The following is a 19,419-nucleotide window of genomic DNA, read 5'->3' on the forward strand; positions in this document are numbered from 1 at the left end:
CAGGCTTGACTGACACATTGATAGAATTTGGTAGCATTTAATAGAATTTTAAGTGATAATTGTTTTCCTTGAGAATTTTGAAAGCATTCTTGCTCTATTGTCTTATTCTAGATTCCAGTGTTGCTATTGAAAAGTCCAACTTCATTTTGATCGTTGATCTTCCTCCAATGATCTGTTCATTTTTCTCTAACAACATATATATAACTTTTTATTACCAGTGTTCTGAAATGTCAAGACAGCGTCCCTTGGTGTATTTATTTTTTATCCATTTTGCTAAGTACTCAGAGGGATCTCTTTAGATCTGGAAATTCATGTCCTTCAGTTCCCTGAAATTTTCTTGGATTATATCATTAATGGTCTTCTTCATTTTGTTTTCTCACTTCTGTCTGAAATTCCTATTACTTAGGTGTTGAATCTCTTAAATAAATCGCATTTCCTGGCTTTTCTTTCCCTTCAATTTTCTTTTTGTTCTTTAGCTTTACTTTCTAAGAATCACCGTATCTTTTAACTCATATGTTGAGTTTTTCATTTGTTTATATTTTTCATTTGCAAAACTTTTCTTGTTTTGTCTGATTTCGTGTCTTTTATTAAGTATAGGGTCTTGTCCTCTTTTGGTGGAACCAATATTTTCTCTTATCTTTCTGAGGCTCTAACATATAGTTATTTTAACTTTTTGGTTTTATTTTATTTTTTTTCCCCTCCATTCTTTGCCTTACTTCTCTTCTGGTAATCCATTGCCTTCTCTCTTGCCTTCCCTTTTCTGAGCAACCTGGTCTACCTTTCCTGGATTTGATAGCAAACAAGGTCTTGCTTCTTCTTGGTATCTATGGAAGAACTTTTGTTTCAGCTTTTATAATCTTTAAAATTAGTTATCACTCCTTTGTCTGCATTCCATATTTATAAAACTTTATGATATCTCTCTTGTAAAATCCCCTCTTCCCTTATCTATATTTTGTAACTGTATTTCTTTTCTAATTCATTTCCTTTCATTTTAGAGAGGTTTGAGGAGGGAGTAGAGATCAATGCATGAGTCCAATATGCCCTCATTTCACTTGAAATTCTCTTCATTGATTAGTTAACTAAATTAACTAAAATTAACCAACATATTGATAACACTAAAAGTATCACTAATTATTCATAATTTTATGTATCCTATAGTATAAATCCTGCAAGTTTCACAATTCAGTTTTTTTTTATTTACGTATTTTGTATTTTAAGCTTGAATGTTAACTCTGGAATGTTAATTTTTCAGAGTTATACGTTATTTCTGCTTTGATTTGCTGACATTATTCTAGGCTTCTCTATATATCTATATTTATTTCAATAACTACCTTAGGCAGTTACTTTGAAATTTTAATATGATAACCGTTTGGTGTGGTTTCTGAAAATGCCTTAAGAGCTTCCTATATGTTTCCTGTCAGTAGATATTTTTGCAGATTTAATTTAGTTTTATTTTCTAAACCTAGATTTCTAGATTAGGACCTCTGCTGTTTTAATCCATGCTATTTCTCTATTAAATGGTTGCAGGCTAACCACACATGGGCTAGAATGTGAAACGAGAGGAAAGACGGGGAGCATATAGTAGAACTTAATAAATATTTGCATGTGATTGCTTGAAGCTAGCAATGAGTTCTTGGCTCACAAACTTTATCTATAAGAAACAAATCATATTTATTACAGAATATACATATACTTCTAGTGTTTTATAGAGTTTTATGTTAGCCATAGAATTTTACTATTGTAGGGGAAGCAGTATTATTCTTTCCATAAAAGACACACTCTAATAACAACACATCAGATGCCTAGATAATATATAATGAAGGAAGAAAAATCAATCTTCCAAATAGGTATTGATTGTCTGCTAATCATTAACAGAAAAAACTATCAACTTATCTGGCATAAGGAAGGAGGATTCTCTATAAATATAATACTTCTACAAGGATTTTATTGTTACTGTGATGAGCAGAAGGGAGAATTTAGAAATAATGTAATATATAGGTGACAACACATAAACACACTTTATCTAGATCATAACCAAAACAATTGTATTTATCTATGTTTTGTTATCTCACCATAAAAATATTTATTTGAAAATATATCTAGACACTGTTTAATAATGAGCAATGCCAAACGTTTTATATAAATTATTTGTCACAATAATTTGTTGCATAGATGTAACCTTAACTATTTGACACTAAGTGCAGATGTTGCTATTTTGCTGTAAATATTTATATTTCAAAACCAGCTTAACCCATTCTGTTTTATATTGTGTCTAATATTCAAATTTGGACTACTTTTTACTTATACAAAGTGTGTGAAAAGAGCAAAATGACTTTCTAACATTCTGCTTCCTATTCCCTCTTAAATTCTGCTGGGTTTTGTTTACTTGTGTTTTGAGATCTTTTGAAACTAGACATAACACTATGAAGCTTTTAAAAGTTTATGTCTTGTCTCTTTTTCCTACATTATCCTGTTTTGGGAATATCTCACCATTTTTAGTCACAACACCCCACCAACCTCATTCGATTTTATGTATTATACTACATCCCCCTGAAAGGCAGTTTCTTCTGTTGAGTTGGCATGAAAAACTCATGTTCTGTCATCACTGAAATAGAAAATGTAAATTTGAATTAGTATTGACTACATATAGTACCCACAATAACTTATTTTTATTTAAGTTTAGAGAGTATGTCTCACATATACTTTTTCTTTTCTGACATTTCAAACTAATGGGAAGGATACTAAATTTTTCTCATCTTCCAATTCCTTTCCTCAAAATCCTTCAGTTCTTTTTGGTTTTCTCTCAATACTTTCCACACTGACTAAATCATCTTTTCAGGCTCATCTTTTTTCACTGTTTTTTTTTTTTTTTTTGGAGGGGAGCCATATTTCATAGTTAACCCTAATTCCTACTGTTCCTTAAATCCTTTCCTTGTATTTGTTTATTAATGTATATGAAGTTTGTTTTCATGCATGTTGCATAATATCCTATCTTCGTTTCTTAATCACTTTTTTTATGATATGTTTCCCTCTTCATGATCTTTTCCTTTGAATTATTTTTTATATCTTGTATTTTCCTGTCATGTGAACTGAAAGAATCCCCAAAGGCTCTAACCTGTAACCTGTTTTATTCTCCCATTTTATGTGTGGATGCATTCAAGTTTAGCCACCATTTTATGGTGTTGATTCTCATAACACTATCTGTCCATTTAATCATGCTTGGATTATTGTATCTATTTTTGAGCCCTGGATTTAAAGAAAGGCATTAACAAACTAGAATATGTCTGGAGAGGATGATTAAACTGATTGAATGCTCCTAAACCATTTCCCATACAAAATGGCTGAAGGAATTGTGTATATTTATTGTTTATCCTGGAGTAAAAAAGATTAAGTGTAGACAAGATAATTGTTTTCAATAATTGGAAAGTCTTTCATGTAAAGGAAAGAACAGATTTGTTATAAGTTGTTCTAGAAAGCTCAACTAGAACAACTTGTACAAGTTTTAAAAGATAGGTTCAGGCCTGGTGCTGTGGCTCACACCTGTAATCCCAGCACTTTGGGAGGCTGAGGCAGGAGGATCACCTGAGGTCAGGAGTTTGAGACCAGCCTGGTCAACATGGTGGAACCCCATCTCTACTAAAAATACAGAAAATAGCCGGTGTGGTGGTGGACTTGGAGGTTGAGGCAGGAAAATTGCTTGAGCCCAGGAAGCAGAGTTGCAGTGAGCCAAGATTGTGCCATTGCATCCAGCCTGGGCAACAAGAGCAAAATATCAAAAAATTAAAAAAAAGAGATAGGTTCAGATATTCTCTAATGAAGATCAGGTATTAAATCTTATTCATTTTGGCTTTACCACATTGTCTGGCACAGGGCCTTAGTCATACATGGGCCTAATAGGTGTTTATTGATTGATTTGAATGGGCACAAATTGAAAGAATAAACGTCTCTAACAGTAAAAATAGACTATCTTTTGAAGTAAAACTATCCAATCTTTCAACAAAGACTTATTGATTACCTACAGTGTACCTATCCCTTTGCTAAGCATCTGAAATATAAAGATATTAACTTCTTAACATTGTAGATCATTTCTATGAACAAAGCATTCTTCTAGATATTTTTCAGGTACTAACTTATTTTGCAGCAGCCTCACATGGTAGGGTCTTTTATTATCCCCAATCTAGATGTGAGAAAACTGAAGCACATGAAGGTTACCTTTTTTGTGTGTGTTTTGAGACGGAATCTCACTCTGTTGCCCAGGTTGGAGTGCTGTGGCACGATCTCGGCTCACTGCAACCTCTGCCTCCCCGGCCCAAGGGATTCTCATGTTTCAGCCTCCCAAGTAGCTGGAATTACAGGAGCACACCACCACGCCTGGCTATTTTTTGTATTTTTAGTAGAGACAGGGTTTCACCATGTTGGCCAGGCTAGTCTCGAACTTCTGGCCTGAAGTGATCCACCCACCTCAGCTTCCCAAAGTGCTGGGATTACAGGCATGAGCCATCATACCCGACCACATAGAGAATACTTAATGAGCTGTGTTACAAAGCTAGTAAGTGGTCAAGGTGTTGATTTGAATTCAGGCAATCAGGCTCCAGAATCTGCATACTGAACCACTGTGATAAACCTCCTCCAAGAACAAGGTGAGAAGATGTGCATATAAACAAAAGGACACAAAGATTTTTTATTGGAATATAATCTAGTATAGTTCTTTTCTGGTGATTCCCTGGCCAATGGCTATTCTGCTGGCTTGAATATCTGTGGTCTTCTTTATTTTCAGTCAGCTTGCACACCTCGTCCGAGTGATCTTGCCCAAAAGCAAAGCTGATCATTCCACTCCCTTGTCCACAGCACAAATCTATTCATTCTTCTTGTCCACAGAACAAACGTAATCACCGTAGTTTGGCCACCAAGGCCCTCGGTGCTCTGTCTCCACCTGTACCTCTTAACCTCATCTCTCCCTGAACCCTGAATTTGACCATGTGGTTAAATGAGATTTCTTGTCTGAAAAGAAAACAAGGTTATTGTGAAAATTAAGTTAAATAATCAATATAAAATGCTTAGAGTAGTAGCACCCAGAATATAAGAACTGCTTAAGCAATGTTAGCATATTTATTTTCATTTATTTCTGATTATCATGCAAAAACTGCTGTACCCTAACTATAACTTATTCTTTAGTTCCCTCACTGTATCTTAAAATTGCTTCATAATAAAATTGAGAAATAAAAATTTATTGGCTTGCTTAATTTACAAATTCAGAGGTAGGGTGGGTCTAGCTGGGGTCCAGTCAGAGCTTTTCCTGTTTGCTGCAGATTTCTCAGCTGAGCCTCCTCTGTACTGGCTTATTTTTCAGGCTGGCTTCCATCAAGGCAGCCAGAGAGCTGCCAGAAACAGCAGAAACTACATGCTTTCTTATTCACATTCACTGCGAGATAAAATATTACTTCCCATAACCATTCAACTAAAGCTCTGAGCTTCATTCTCAGATCACCTACAAAGCAATCACTGCAGCCTAGGAAGCCCTGAGTCACCTGGTGTAGTGGGTTAAATGGTGACCCCAAAAAGATATGTCCACATTCTAACACCCAGAACCTGTGATTTTATTTGTTAAAACAGCCTTTGCTGATGTAATTAAGTTAAGGATCAGAAGAGAAGACACACACAGAGAAAGAGAGAGAAACAGAGAGAGAGAGAGAGACAGAAAGAGAGAGAGAGAGAGGAAAGGCCATGTAAAGTGGGAGGCAGAGTCTAGATCTACGCAACTACATGCCTGTAGCCACTAGAAACCTAAAGAGGCAAGGTGGATTCTGACCTGGCCTCCAAGGGGAGTGTGACCCTAATCAGACCTTGATTTCAGAAATCTGGCCTCCAGAACTGTAAGAGAATACATTTCTGTTGTTTTAAGCCACCAGATTTGTAGTAATTTATGGCTGCCATAGGAAACTAATATAAGTGATCATTACTGAACCAATTATTTTAGCAAAGAACATAGGATTACACTGTTGGGATTAAACTATTTCAGGCCCATTGCTGGAGCTGGAGGTGGGGGCAATCCATTCTAAACCGTGTAACTTCCACAGAGAGGAGCTGAATGGATATTAGAGCAGCAACATAGCATCCACTTCGGTATCCTTTAATTCTGCTTCTTGCTTGTAACCTGCTTATTTCTATTGGTTACACCACAATGGATCGCAATCATGGTCTTTATTCAAGAGTTTTTATTTAGCACTTCTTAATTATGACATAACTAAAACTTCATAATTTCATTTGACTTGCTAACTGACTTACCCAATCCATAGTTATCTTAGCTCATCAGACACATCCCTCACTGATAACTCCTTCAAGTTATCTTAGATATGACCACCCAAATTACCACTTTTTTATACCACCATAGACAGATCCCAGGACTCCAAAAATTTTTTAAAGGCCTCCCTTTAAAATCTTCTACCTCTATCTTAACTGGTCTCTTTAATAAAATATAACTTGAGTCCAGATGTACTTTACATGTCACTTAATGCAATAATGATTCTCAACTTATGTTGGTTAACATTGATCCTGATGATGGTTGACTGGCATGTAAGTCCATGCTGCATGTTCTTGTGACTATGTTTAAACAAATGTCAAATATAATGTTTTTCTTTCACCCAAATTTAATGCCTTGAAATTCTTTAAAACTTTGAAATCTTTAGAATTGGAAACAAGCAGACAAGGGATGGGATGAACAAATCATTTGGCAATAACCTATGTGTTTTTCCACTCTGTAATGCAAATGTGTACAAGGTCCTTTGGTTTTAGTCTTGTGCAGTCTTTAAAGGTAGGCTATTGTTGCTTAACAAGAACAAAAAAGACTCCACACTGAATACTAGAATGTAAAATATGAGTTTAAAACTTTTTCTTCTAAAGCAAAGAATATAAGGACAAAGGCTTGCCTTGTTAAAAATTTTAATTATAATTAAATCTTAATCACAATAGCTAAAAGTAGAAGATACCTGTTAAATAAATTATAGAGAAAAATCAAAGCAACAAGGTGTATAAGGAAGCACCTATAAATTAGTGTCTAGAAAAAGAATTTATTTCTGGTTCTGTATGACAAAACATAGTGAACAGCTGAGTTATTACAGGAATAGACCATGAAACACTGTACCTGAGAAACCATTTGAAAAATATGTGAAAAAATCCCAGCATGATTTTGACCATTCATAGCAATTGTTCCAGTCCTCCTTCAAAATGATACTTTGCAAATGGCATTGTACTGTGTTCGTTTTCTTTAACAGATTATCACAAATTTGGTGGCTTAAAACAATGCAAATGTATTATCTTACAGTTCTGTAGGTCAGAAGTCTAACAGGGGCTAAAATTAAGGTGTCAGCAGGACTTTTTTAACTGCTAGAGGGCACCTACATTCCTTGGCTCATGTTTCCCTTTCTCTATCCCCCAAATGAACAAAGGATGAGTCCAGTCCTTCTTAATATCGTATCACTCTGACTTCCTCCTCTGCCTCACTCTTCCATTTTTCAAGACTGATTACATGGGTACACCCAGATGATCCAGAATGATCTCCCTATGTTAAGGCTGGCCTATTACCAAACTTCATTCCCTCTGCAAACTTAATTCTCCATTGCCATGTAATGTCTCATATTCACAGGTTCTAGTGATTAGGAATGGACCTTTTCAGGGGGCTCATTATTCTGCTTGCCACATGTACCATTGTTAAATTCCTGGTCTCCGTAATCGTACTATGCTTATGTGAGGTGTTATCCTTTGAGGAAACTGGATAAAAGGTGTGCAGACACTCTATGCTATTTTTACAACTTCTATGTGAGTCTAAAATTATCTCAAAATAAAAGTTTAAACAATCCCACTTTTATGGAGAATTGAGTGAAAATATATAGAAATAATTACAAAATTTCAGGAATTATACAATATTAAAATAGATTAAAATAGGGATATTTAACTTCTAAACTAGTAAATGAAATAAATGATAACAGTCACATTCTTTGTTTAATTAAAAACAGTTTAGTAAATATTTACTATCAATGGTTGTTACATATTTTACAATGACTTAAATGAGGACTATCTGTTTCTGTCCCTTTAAATAAACCAATGCCCATAATTGACTAAATATCATTAAACTACATACCATAGTTTAATTTCACTATAGTTGATAGAAACAATACATTTTCAGAACGTTTATGTGCCTACCAAGCCTATCAAATGAAAATCTAAACCCCTTAAGCCAATTTATACTAAGGTGTTTATAATAAATTTCATACTGTTTTTATAGTTTTCTAAAAGACCATCACATTCTATTTTACTTACTTGTAAAGCTGTTGGATACAAAGGGCAGATTTTATTGACCTGTTTTTACAAAGAAAATTAGGACTGAAAAGTTACGTGAAGGTTTCTGATCAAGAAAGAGAAGTGAATTTATATTTGGATATTCTAGTCTGCTTCCCAAACAAACCAAAGGCAGATAAAATTTAAAAATGAAAAAACAAGAAGACCCAATCAGACTCAAAATCAAGAGCAGAAGTAAACAAACAAAAATGGTGAAATAAGCTGAAATTATAAGCCTGTTAGGCTTTAAATTTGGAAACTGCTGGAACAGCTAGAAGATTAACTCCTAACTAGGAGCTGGGAGGCAGGCTTGTTGATTGAAAGCAAGGACAGCCACTCAGGTGGCAATCTATGCCCCAATGAGAAAGAAGGTGGAAGTAAAAGAATGATAGCAATCTCCACCTGGAGCTGCGGTGTTTAGAATGTGCTAGGCTTAGAGAAGCAGACAGACTCAGACACAGACAGAAGCACTGGAAAACCAGCTAATCGCCAGCCTAGCTCTCTTGTCTACAGTAGTACCAATGTTATTCTAGGTCAGGGGATACCAAGCCAACAATGGGAAAATTTGGCTCTGAACAAGAGCCCAAAGAGAATTTTGGAGGTAACTGCAAAATTGTTTGATAAGGAAGGAAGTGCACAAAGAGAAAAAGAAGATAAAGAAAAAGAAAAAAAAATCAAAAGGCTTTCACTAAAATGAATGTAAACATCAGAATTTTAAAAAACATAAATAAATATAATGCTATGAAAGAGAGGCCACGAAACAACAAGCAAAATTTAACCTTTATATTGCAGTCTGACAAAAACTTAGAAATATATTTTAAATATGAAAACAGATAAGATAAAGGATAATTTTCAATTAGAGGATATATAACTTGAAAAGCAAAGAAAAATGAAACTTGAACAAGTGAATATGAAATAAGTAGGAAGTAAATACAGTGTTAGGAAAAACACAACAGGCAAAATAAACACTAAGATATAAAGACAGAGAAATTGCTAAGTTGCAAAATGGCTCAGAAGAATTTACCCATATTACAGCTTAAGAAAAAAGGAACATTTTAAAATAAATGGCAGAGTATCTGAAAACCTTGTAAGGTGTATTGAAAGGTCTCAAAATTTAGTAAGGGTTTCAGAAAAACACGTTAAAAAAAAAAGCTGAAAATAGTTTGTCAAGACAATTTCAGCAGTCCCATTACTGGATATACCCAATAATATAAATCATTCTATCTATATCCAATAATATAAATCATGTACATGTTTGTTCATTGCAGCACTATTCACAATAGCAAAGACATGGGATTGACCTAAATGCCCATCAGTGGTGGACTGGATAAAGAAAATGTGGTACATCTATACCATGGAATACTATGCAGCCATAAAAAAGAATGAGATCATGTCCTTTGTGGGAACATGGATGGAGCTAGAGGCTATTATACTTAGCAAACTAACCCAGGAACAGAAAACCAAATACCACATGTTCTAAGTGGGTGCTCAGTGATGAGAATATGTGGACACATAGAGGGGAACAGCAGACACTGGGGCCTATCAGAGGGTGGAGGTTGGGAGGACGGAGAGGGTCAGGAAAAATAACTAATGAGTACTAGGCTTAATACCTGAGTGACAGCTATTAAGCATAGTACTCATTAGTTATTTTTTGATGACAACAAACCTCTGTTATGTGAGTTAACTTATGTAACAAACCTGTATTATACTACTGAACTTAAAAGTTAAAAAAAAAGATACAGTATAGTATTCAATCAACAGAACAGAACAGTGTCCATGTAAACACACACATATATAGGAATTTGATAAATAACAAAACCACCATTAAAAAATAGTAGTAAAGGATAAACTACTCAATAAACAGAGTTGGACTTTAGTTATCCATATGGAATGGTTATGTTACAAAGCACACAAAAAAATAGATTCCAGGTGGATTCAGGCACTCAGTATAATAAAACAGAACTTAAAAACTTTTCAAAGCAAATATAGACAAATTTTGTGATTTGAAGATAAGGAATGTTATCTCTGAAAATTCATCAAACACAAACTAAGCTTGATACTGCCCATTTCCTACCCTTCCCTGTGCCTTGAGAGGCTCGCTAAAGGGACTGCAACAAAGGGCTGCCTGGTCCTCTGGCTCTTAGTTGGGTTTGACAAATGGTAGTGACTGACAGAAGTTCTAAGGGCAGGAAGAAATTGAGGATGGGATAGTGATACTTCTCGTTCTCTTAATACCTGGCTATAGCATGTTGTCTGCGTCTTTCTACAATGGGCAACAGCTCCCATCAGCCACCCTTCTTTCAGCTGCTCTCTCTGGGTTCAAGGAATAGCTCTCTATCTCTGTTTCTTCCCCACTAGGAGTTGTTGCTGTTAACTTGCTCTAGGTACTTCTTCTGTCCCTTCCTGGTTTCCCTAAACCCTGACCACATCTTTATAAGCGTCAATTTATTGAGCTCTCCTTAATTATCTCATGTTTTCTTTCAAGGCTCTAGCTGGTAAATCAAAAAAGAAAACTAATGACAAAATGAATTTAAAACTTCTGTATAACCAAACAACCACACCAGCAAAGGAAAAATGGGAGGAAGGGAGGAGATAAAAATCACAGACAAGAAGATTTTTGTAATGTCGATGTAGTTAAAGAATTACTATTTCCAATGCATAGAAAACTACATATTAATAAGAAAAATGGGTATGATATACAAACAGGAAATTCATATACGTGGTGAAAAAAACAAAAAAAATGAAATACAGAATTACAAATTTCAATCCCTACACAACTTCTGGTCCTCATTACATCCTCTCCCACCTCCTGGGCAGTGGTGCATTGAGAAATGAACAGGAGACAAGGCACTGAGGCAGTCAGGTCAGTACCTGTCTTGCAGCTTGTCTAGGAATGATAGCAGTAGGGTGATTGCTGGAGGGTTTTACAGAGGAAGGAGTCACTGGGGAAAGAAGCTGAGGATAAGATTGAACTGGAGGTGTTGATGGAGTTGTGTTTCACCAGAACCTGGAAAAGATGGAGGCAAAAGTGAGGACTTTTGCTTTTCAGAGACAGAGGCAAAGATGTGTGGATGTGGACTGATGAAGGTAAACTTGTAAGGAGTGTTAGTAAACTGAGGGAGTTGAGTTCATCCCTGATGGTCTCTGTTTACCCAGAGAGTGGGAAAGAGATAGAGGATGGTGCAGCTGCTGTGGGAGGTGGGAGAATGGGGCTACCAAAGCTTATCTGGGAACAGCAAGCCCCCGACTCCTGGTTTCGTCATGCTAAACTGCCTGCATCATTTGGTCCACACTGACCCACCACTACTTCCCTAAAATCATAAATGTCTGCTAAACTGGGAAACTCATAATTTCCTATATGTAAATTGCCTTCAGCAAGTAATTTATTGCTATACTTTAATTCCCATATACTTCTGTTTGTAGCCACAATTATTTAAAAGAATAATTTTTAAACTTTTGGAAAAGAGATGACAGAATGAAATAATTATATTTCTTTTCATAATTGTTAGAGATAAAAAGATATGCAAATAAAAATATTTTTAACAAAGAAACATAGATCCTATCTTTTAATATTTCTCCCTATTTCTTCGTTTGGAGGTTAGGACTAAGGATTTACAAATACAACTATAAAAAGTATCAATTACCTGTATTTTGTTATTGAAACTCCAAATTCAGTTCAATGCAACAAGTTGTTAAGTACCTATTAAGCTCAAGATATTGTGTTTATGAGAAGGGAGAGGAAGGAGTTATACAAAATACAGGAAGCCTTTGGCTGTAGAAATGTATAATGCTCGTACATAAAGCAGCATTATTCCAAGTAATTTCAATCTCCAGTAGTCTGCACTTTTTCCGCAGGCTTGAAGATAGATATATGATCTCCAAATAGGTGTGTTTTCCCATCACAGCTGACCTTCAGATTTGCTTAAAGCAATCCTGCTGCTCCTACCACCTCACCTTTGTTTAATGAGAGCCATTTCCTAACGCCAACGTTGGGTTAATGGACTGAGATGGGAGAAAATCAAACATATCTCTCCATTTTACACCAGATTGCCTTTCTGCCTTGTGGCTTTATTCACTCAATCCTACTCACATCTGCCATAATAACAATTATGGGTTTTCTACTGCTTTCTCACCCAGGAGGATATGTCAGAGGATAGTAACATCTCCTGAAGAAAGGAAGGGCAAATTCTTAATCTTTTTCCAGCATCGTAGGTAATAATTTTCCTCTGCAAACCCCCAAGGAGTACTCCTTTTGGCTGTTACACCCACCATTCCCATGGGTTTGTGGCTCTGCTTTGATTTATGAGTTTTCTTCTAGCTTTTTCTCTTGTGAGATAAGTTTTAATTATGTAGACAGATTGTAAAAGTCTCTTTCTTCTTGTAAACAACTATTTCTTTGTTAGTACTAGATTTTGTTTAACTGGTTTCCTCCTATCTGAATCTTCTTATGTACCCGGGAATTATGTCTGTTCATTGTTTAATGGGCAGCCTCAAGAGAAGAGAAAGCTGGCTTCATTTCATAGCTTCCCTCGAGGGATTCAATCTGGAACACCTCAAACTGCAAATCTCCCTTGGGAACTTTCTTTGTTACATGTATTTTGAAGCCCATAATATTTTAGTTTAGATTCAACATAAGAGCAAAGTATCACCCATCAAATAAGCAGTATGATCTCGGCTCTTCTACTTATTTAAAAACTTTCTTTACTACCTGAATCAAGGAAATGCCTAAGATCCTCAAAAGCACTAGTGAACAGTTTCCCCTTCCTCACAGAACTCAGAGAAGTGGATTTGAGAAAGCAGTCTTACTCTGGCCCCTTCCAGGTCAGAGTTATCAAGAAAAATCAGGCCAGGCACGGTGGCTCACACCTGTAATCCCAGCACTTTGGAAGGCCAAGGTGGGTGGATCACCTGAGGTCAGGATTCCAGACCAGCCTGACCAACAATGAAGAAATCCCATCTCTACTAAAAATACAAAATTAGCCAGGCGTGGTGGCAAATGCCTGTAACCCCAGCTACTTGGGAGGTGAGGCAGGAGAATCACTTGAACCCAGGAGTTAGAGGTTGCAGTGAGCCGAGATTGTGCTATTGCACTCCAGACTGGGCATCAAGAATGAAGCTCCGTCTCAAAAAAAAAAAAAAAGAAAAGAAAAAAATGTATATATATAAAGAAAAATAAGTATTTAGGCCAGGCTCAGTGACTCACACCTGTAATCCCAGCACTTTGGGAGCCTGAGGCAGATAGGTCACCTGAGGTCAGGAGTTCAGGACCAGCTTGGACAATATGGTAAAACACTGTCTCTACTAAAAATACAGAAATTAGCTGGGTGTGGCTCACAGCTGTAGTTTCAGCTACTCAGGAGGCTGAGGCAGGAGAATCGCTTGAACCCGTGAGGTGGAGGTTGCAGTGGGCCAAGACCACACCACTATATTCCAGCCTGGGTGACAGAGCGAGACTCCATCTCAAAAAAAAGGAAAAGAAGTATTCATGACATGAATTTTTTCTCATTCTGCATAAAAACTTTTAACTATTTGATGACTTTTTTTCTAATCAAGAAATCATTCTAATTACTTAATACATTCACTTCTAATTCTGATCTCTTACATTACCTTTGAAGCCCATTTGTGTGAGAATTGGTTTTTTGTTTTGTATTTTTTTGAGACAGGATCTTGCTCTGTTGCCCAAGGTGGAGTACAGTGGCACAGTCACCACTCACTGCAGCCACAACCTTTCAGGCTCAAGGAAAATGCTAGCTCTAAGGACTGTAGGAACTCAGGGTTGACAGGAGGGCTTCCACTGAGTCATCTCATGCTCTTATTTCTCAGGTCACTTTGTGAGCTCCTTTAAGAGATGAGCAATTCTAGAATCATAGAGTTAAATGTGGTATCATGGCTATCAGCTACAGTTTTGTTTTTTTTTAATTTTCATTTATCTATTTATTTGACACACAGTCTTGCTCTGTTGCCTAGGCTGAAGTGCAGTGGCCTGATCACAGCTCACTGCAGCTGCCACCATCCTGGGCTCAAGTGATTCTCCCACCTCAGGCTCTCCAGTAGCTGGAGCTATAGGCACATGGCACCACGCTGGGCTAATTTTAAAATATATTTTATGTTTCTTAGAGACAGGGCTCACTATGCTGCCCAGGCTGGTCTTGAATTCTTGGGGTCAAGCAATCCTCCTGCCTCAGCCTTCCAAAGTGTTAGGATTACAGGCATGAGCCACCTTGCCCAGCCCTGAAAATTGGTTTTGCCGAGAATAGCTAAATATTATACTTTAAACAGACTAGCAATTTCCCATAGCAGTTTTTAACTTTTAACTGGCACCCCCATCAAACACCTCTTAAACAGGCAAAATCAATATTTTCCCTCAAAGACTCTCCTCAAAGATTTTGAGGCAATGGAATAGAAGAGATAACTTCTAGATGCTGCAATATGTATGATATCTTCATATTGAAGAAACATTTATTCAGCTTACCCAGAGGAGTTGTGTTCTGTGGCCGAGGAACAGAGCCAGGGTTTCTGGCCAGCATTAGATACAAAGCCATGACCTTGGTCCCATTAGCTGGGCTGCTAACCAGGTGCGCTCACCATGCAAGTTACTGCATACTTTTGTGCAGTTCGTTCGGAATAGGGATTCTTTTGTTTGTTTGTTTTTTAATTTTAATTTTACTTTAAGTGCCAGGATACACATGCAGAACATGCAAGTTTGTTACGTAGGTGTACGTGTGCCATGGTGGTTTGCTGCACCTATCAACCCATCATTTAGGATTTAAGCCCCGCATGCACTAGGTATTTGTTCTAATGCTCTCCCTCCCCTTGCTCCCCACCCCCCAGCAGGCCCTGATGTGTGATGTTCCCCTCCCGGCATCCGAGTGTCCTCATTGGGGAACAGGGATTTTTAACGTGGGTTTCAGTGAAGGTACATGAACACTTTGGCATTTTTATGCAAGATTTTGTGTGTGATTATACTTTTCTAAGGAAAGGGCTCACATTTTCATCAGATTCTCAAAAATGGATGTGTTTTTTTTAAAAAAATAAAAGGTTAATGTTATATTAAATGAGATTGTTCTAAAGGAAAGTCATTTCAGTATTTTTTTAAAAGTAGCCCTTTATTACTGAGGTAGATTTCTGTAATCTGAGGTAGATTTCAATAATTTCATGTTATTGTGGGAGAGTTCCTTGAACCCTGGCCTTTTAATATTTATCGTTTTATGCCTCTGAAGGATTTGAAATGTGTCCTTTCAATTGAAGAAATCTGTTACTTTATATGAGAGAAAAATCATAGATTATACCTTGCATTTTTGAACTTTATATATATATTCTTAAGACATGAAGTGATTTTTCCTTATAATTCTACAAACATGTTTCTCAAAACCCATCCTTTAACAACCCATTCTGTTATTCTTTATACTTGAAATTATTCTAAGTTATCCCAAACCTTGCATTACACTTTACAGTATAGGAGGGCTTAAGTCTGGCCAGACTTTGCCTAATTAAATGTTAGAATCTTACTCATTAACTGTAGGATAATACAGTCCTTAGATAAGATAAAGTATACAACAGAAAATTGCCATTCTAGAAACATCTACTACAGCCTTTTCTGTCTTCATAGCATTACTGTGCACATTAACTCTTCAGTGTTGTTGAAATACTTCATATTTATACGATATTTGAGAATTGATGTTAGGAGACATGTACAATGTAGATTTCTTTTTAAAATTCTAGGTTACCTTATGGAATGGGCCCTTAAAGAACAAGAAAAGACTGAAGCCTGATAGGAAAACAAATCATGTGGTCTTCAGATTCTGAAATGAGGAGAAATGCAGCCATCTGAAATGGTCATGAACCTCAAACAAGTCTTCCTCTCTGTGCTGATATTTGGAGTAGCTGGGCTACTCCTCTTCATGTATTTGCAAGCCTGGATTGAAGAACAACATACAGGTAACACGTGTACTTTTCCTTCTATTTTAATTGTAACAATGATGGCTATTTTAAATTAAATTAGTTGTGATGCTTATTAATATATTATGAATCAACAATATTTTCAACAACAAAAAATGAGTCATAAGCTAAAATTCCCAGCTCCTAAAAGGAAGGAAGATTATACAACTCTGATAGGCATTTGTTTGGTGGCTTACCAATGGGAATTTTTGTTATCTCAGTGGGGAATAGCAGTGCCCCCATAGTCCAGCAAGAACTGCTTGTAGAGAAGTGTAACATTTATCCTACTTCTTGTTTGTCCATGGAGCATCAGGCATAAGCCTAAAAGGAACTGAATGTACAGCAACCTCTCTTTTAATTCCTTCTTAATTTGTGTTGATACTTAAAATTGGTACGAAAATCATTTAACACCTTTATTATAAAGGAGGGTTGGCAAATCTTTTCTATAAAGGACTAGATCACAGATATTTTAATCTTTGCAGGCCATACCATCTCTACCACTATCAACTCTGCCAATATATCAAGAAGCAGCCATAGATTACATGTAAACAAATGGATCAGGCTGTGTTCCAATAAAACTTTATATACAAAAACAGCTGGTAGGCCAGATTTGGTCCACAGGCAATAGTTTACTGATCCCTGCTATGCTCATGTTGTATTTTTGTCATTCAGTTTGCAATTGCTGCACATTGGAGGCACTCAATTACTATTAAAAATGATTATAAAGATAAAGTAAATGACTTAGAATATCATAGAAATTTATACATGTAGTTCTTGTGAAATTCCAGTGGTTTCCATTGGTAAAAATAGACTATCGCTTATGACTGCTAAGGATAATAAAGTAAAAACAGAAGAATGATTTCTTGATTGTCCCTAATTGTGGACCATTTTCTTCTTCTTTTTTATTGTGCTTTAAGCTCTAGGGTACATGTGCACATCCCGCAGGGTTGTTGCATAGGTACACACATACCATGGTGGTTTGCAGTCTCTGTCCCCCCATCGGATACATCAGGCATTTCTTCCAGTGTTTTCCCTCCCCAGCCTCCCTGCCCCCCACCGTCCCTCCCCTAGCCAGGGGTGGTGGCAAATGCAAATCAAAACCTACCCCAGTGTGTGATGTTCCCCTCCCTGTGCCCACATGTTCTCATTGTTCAACACCCACCTATGAGTGAGAACATGCAATATTTGGTTTTCTGTTCTGTGTCAGTTTGCTGAGAATGATGGTTTCCAGATTCATCCATGTCCCTACAAAGGACACGAACTCATTGTTTTTTTATGGCAGTATAGTATGCCATGGTGTATATGTGCCACATTTTCTTTCTTCAGTCTATTATTGATGGGCATTTGGGTTGCTTCTGGGTCTTTGCTATGGTAAACAGTGCTGCAATGAATATACATGTACATGTGTCTTTATAATAGAACAATTTATAATCCTTTGGGTATATACCCAGTAATGGAATTGCTGGATCAAATGGAATTTCTATTTCTAAATCCTTGAGGAATCGCCACACTGTCTTCCACAATGGTTGAACTAATTGACACTCCCACCAACAGTGTAAAAGTGTTCCTTTTTCTCCACATCCTCTCCGGCATCTGTTGTCTCCAGATTTTTTAATGAACAGCATTCTAACTGGTGTGAGATGGTATCTCAATGTGGTTTTGATTTGCATTTCTCTAATGACCAGTGATGATGAGCATTTTTTCATATGTTTGTTGGCCACATAAATGTCTTACTTTGAAAAGTGTCTGTTCATATCCTTTGCCCACTTTTGATGGGGTTGTGTGTTTTTTTCTTGTAAATCTGCTTAGTTCTTTGTAGATTCTGGATATTAACCTTTTGTCAGATGGGTAGATTGCAAACACTTTTTGCCAGTGCACTCTAATGATTGTTTCTTTTGCTGTGCAGAAACTCCTTAAGTTTAATTAGATCCCATTTGTCTATTTTGTCTTTTGTTGCCATTGCTTTTGGTGTTTTAGTCCTGAAGTCCTTGCCTATGCCTATGTCCTGAATGGTATTGCCTAGGTTTTTTCCTAGGGTTTTTATGGTGTTAGGTCTTATGTTTAAGTCTTTAATCCATCTGGAGTTAATCTTAGTGTAAGGTGTCAAGAAGGGGTCCAGTTTCAGCTTTCTGCACATGGCTAGCCAGTTTTCCCAACACTGTTTATTGAACATGGAATCCTTTCCCCATTGCCTGTTTTTGCCAGTTTTGTCAAAGATCAGATGGTTGTAGATGTGTGGCATTGTTTCTGAGACCTCTGTTCTGTTTCATTGGTCTATATCTCTGTTTTGTTACCAGTACCATGCTGTTTTGATTACTGTAGCCTTGTAGTATAATTTGAAGTCTGGTAGCGTGATGCCTCCAGCTTTGTTCTTTTTACTTAGGATTGTCTTGGCTATGCAGGCTCTCTTTTGGTTCCATATGAAGTTTAAAGTGGTTTTTTTTCAGTTCTGTGAAGAAGGTCTATGGTAGCTTGATGGGGATAGTGTTGAATCTGTAAATTACTTTGGGCAGTATGGCCATTTTCACGATATTGATTCTTCCTATCCATGAGCATGGGATGTTTTTCCATCTGTTTGTGTCCCCTCTTATTTCATTGAGCAGTGGTTTGTAGTTCTCCTTGAAGAGGTCCTTTACATCCTTTGTTAGTTGTATTCCTAGGTATTTTATTCTCTTTGTAGCAATTGTGAATGAGAGTTCGCTCATGATTTGGCTCTCTTTTAGTCTGTTATTGGTGTATAGGAATGCTTGTGATTTCCGCACTTTGATTTTGTATCCTGAGACTTTGTTGAAGTTGCTTATCAGCTTGAGGAGGTTCTGGGCTGAGATGATGGGGTCTTCTAAATATATGATCATGCCATCTGCAAATAGAGACAATTTAACTTCCTCTTTTCCTAATTGAATACCTTTTATTTATTTTTTCTTGCCTGATTGCTCTGGCTAGAACATCCAATACTATATTGAATAGGAGTGGTAAGAGAGGACATCCTTGTCTAGTGCCAGTTGTCAAAGGGAATGCTTCCAGTTTTTGCCTGTTCAATATGATATTGGCTGTGGGTTTGTTGTAAATAGCTCTTATTATTTTGAGACACGTTCCAATGATACCTAGTATATTGAGGGTTTTTAACATAAAGGGCTGTTGAATTTT

General features: G+C 36.7%; 1 protein-coding gene across 2 annotated transcripts in view; it reads left to right on the top strand.

The window, feature by feature from the left end:
• The window catches only part of CHST9 (carbohydrate sulfotransferase 9), a 294,555-nt gene that overhangs the window by 26,756 nt on the left and 248,380 nt on the right, over nt 1-19,419 (top strand). For both annotated transcript variants that reach the window (XM_021670007.2, XM_021670006.2), the window contains exon 2: nt 16,057-16,272. In XM_021670007.2, the coding sequence (XP_021525682.2) occupies nt 16,152-16,272 (121 nt within the window). In that variant the 5' untranslated portion in view covers nt 16,057-16,151. The remainder of the gene's footprint in view (nt 1-16,056; nt 16,273-19,419) is intronic.

This window comes from Aotus nancymaae, unplaced genomic scaffold (assembly GCF_030222135.1).
Source record: "Aotus nancymaae isolate 86718 unplaced genomic scaffold, 86718_ANA_hifiasm-v0.15.2.pri h1tg000020l, whole genome shotgun sequence".
Classification (NCBI taxonomy): Eukaryota; Metazoa; Chordata; class Mammalia; order Primates; family Aotidae; genus Aotus; species Aotus nancymaae.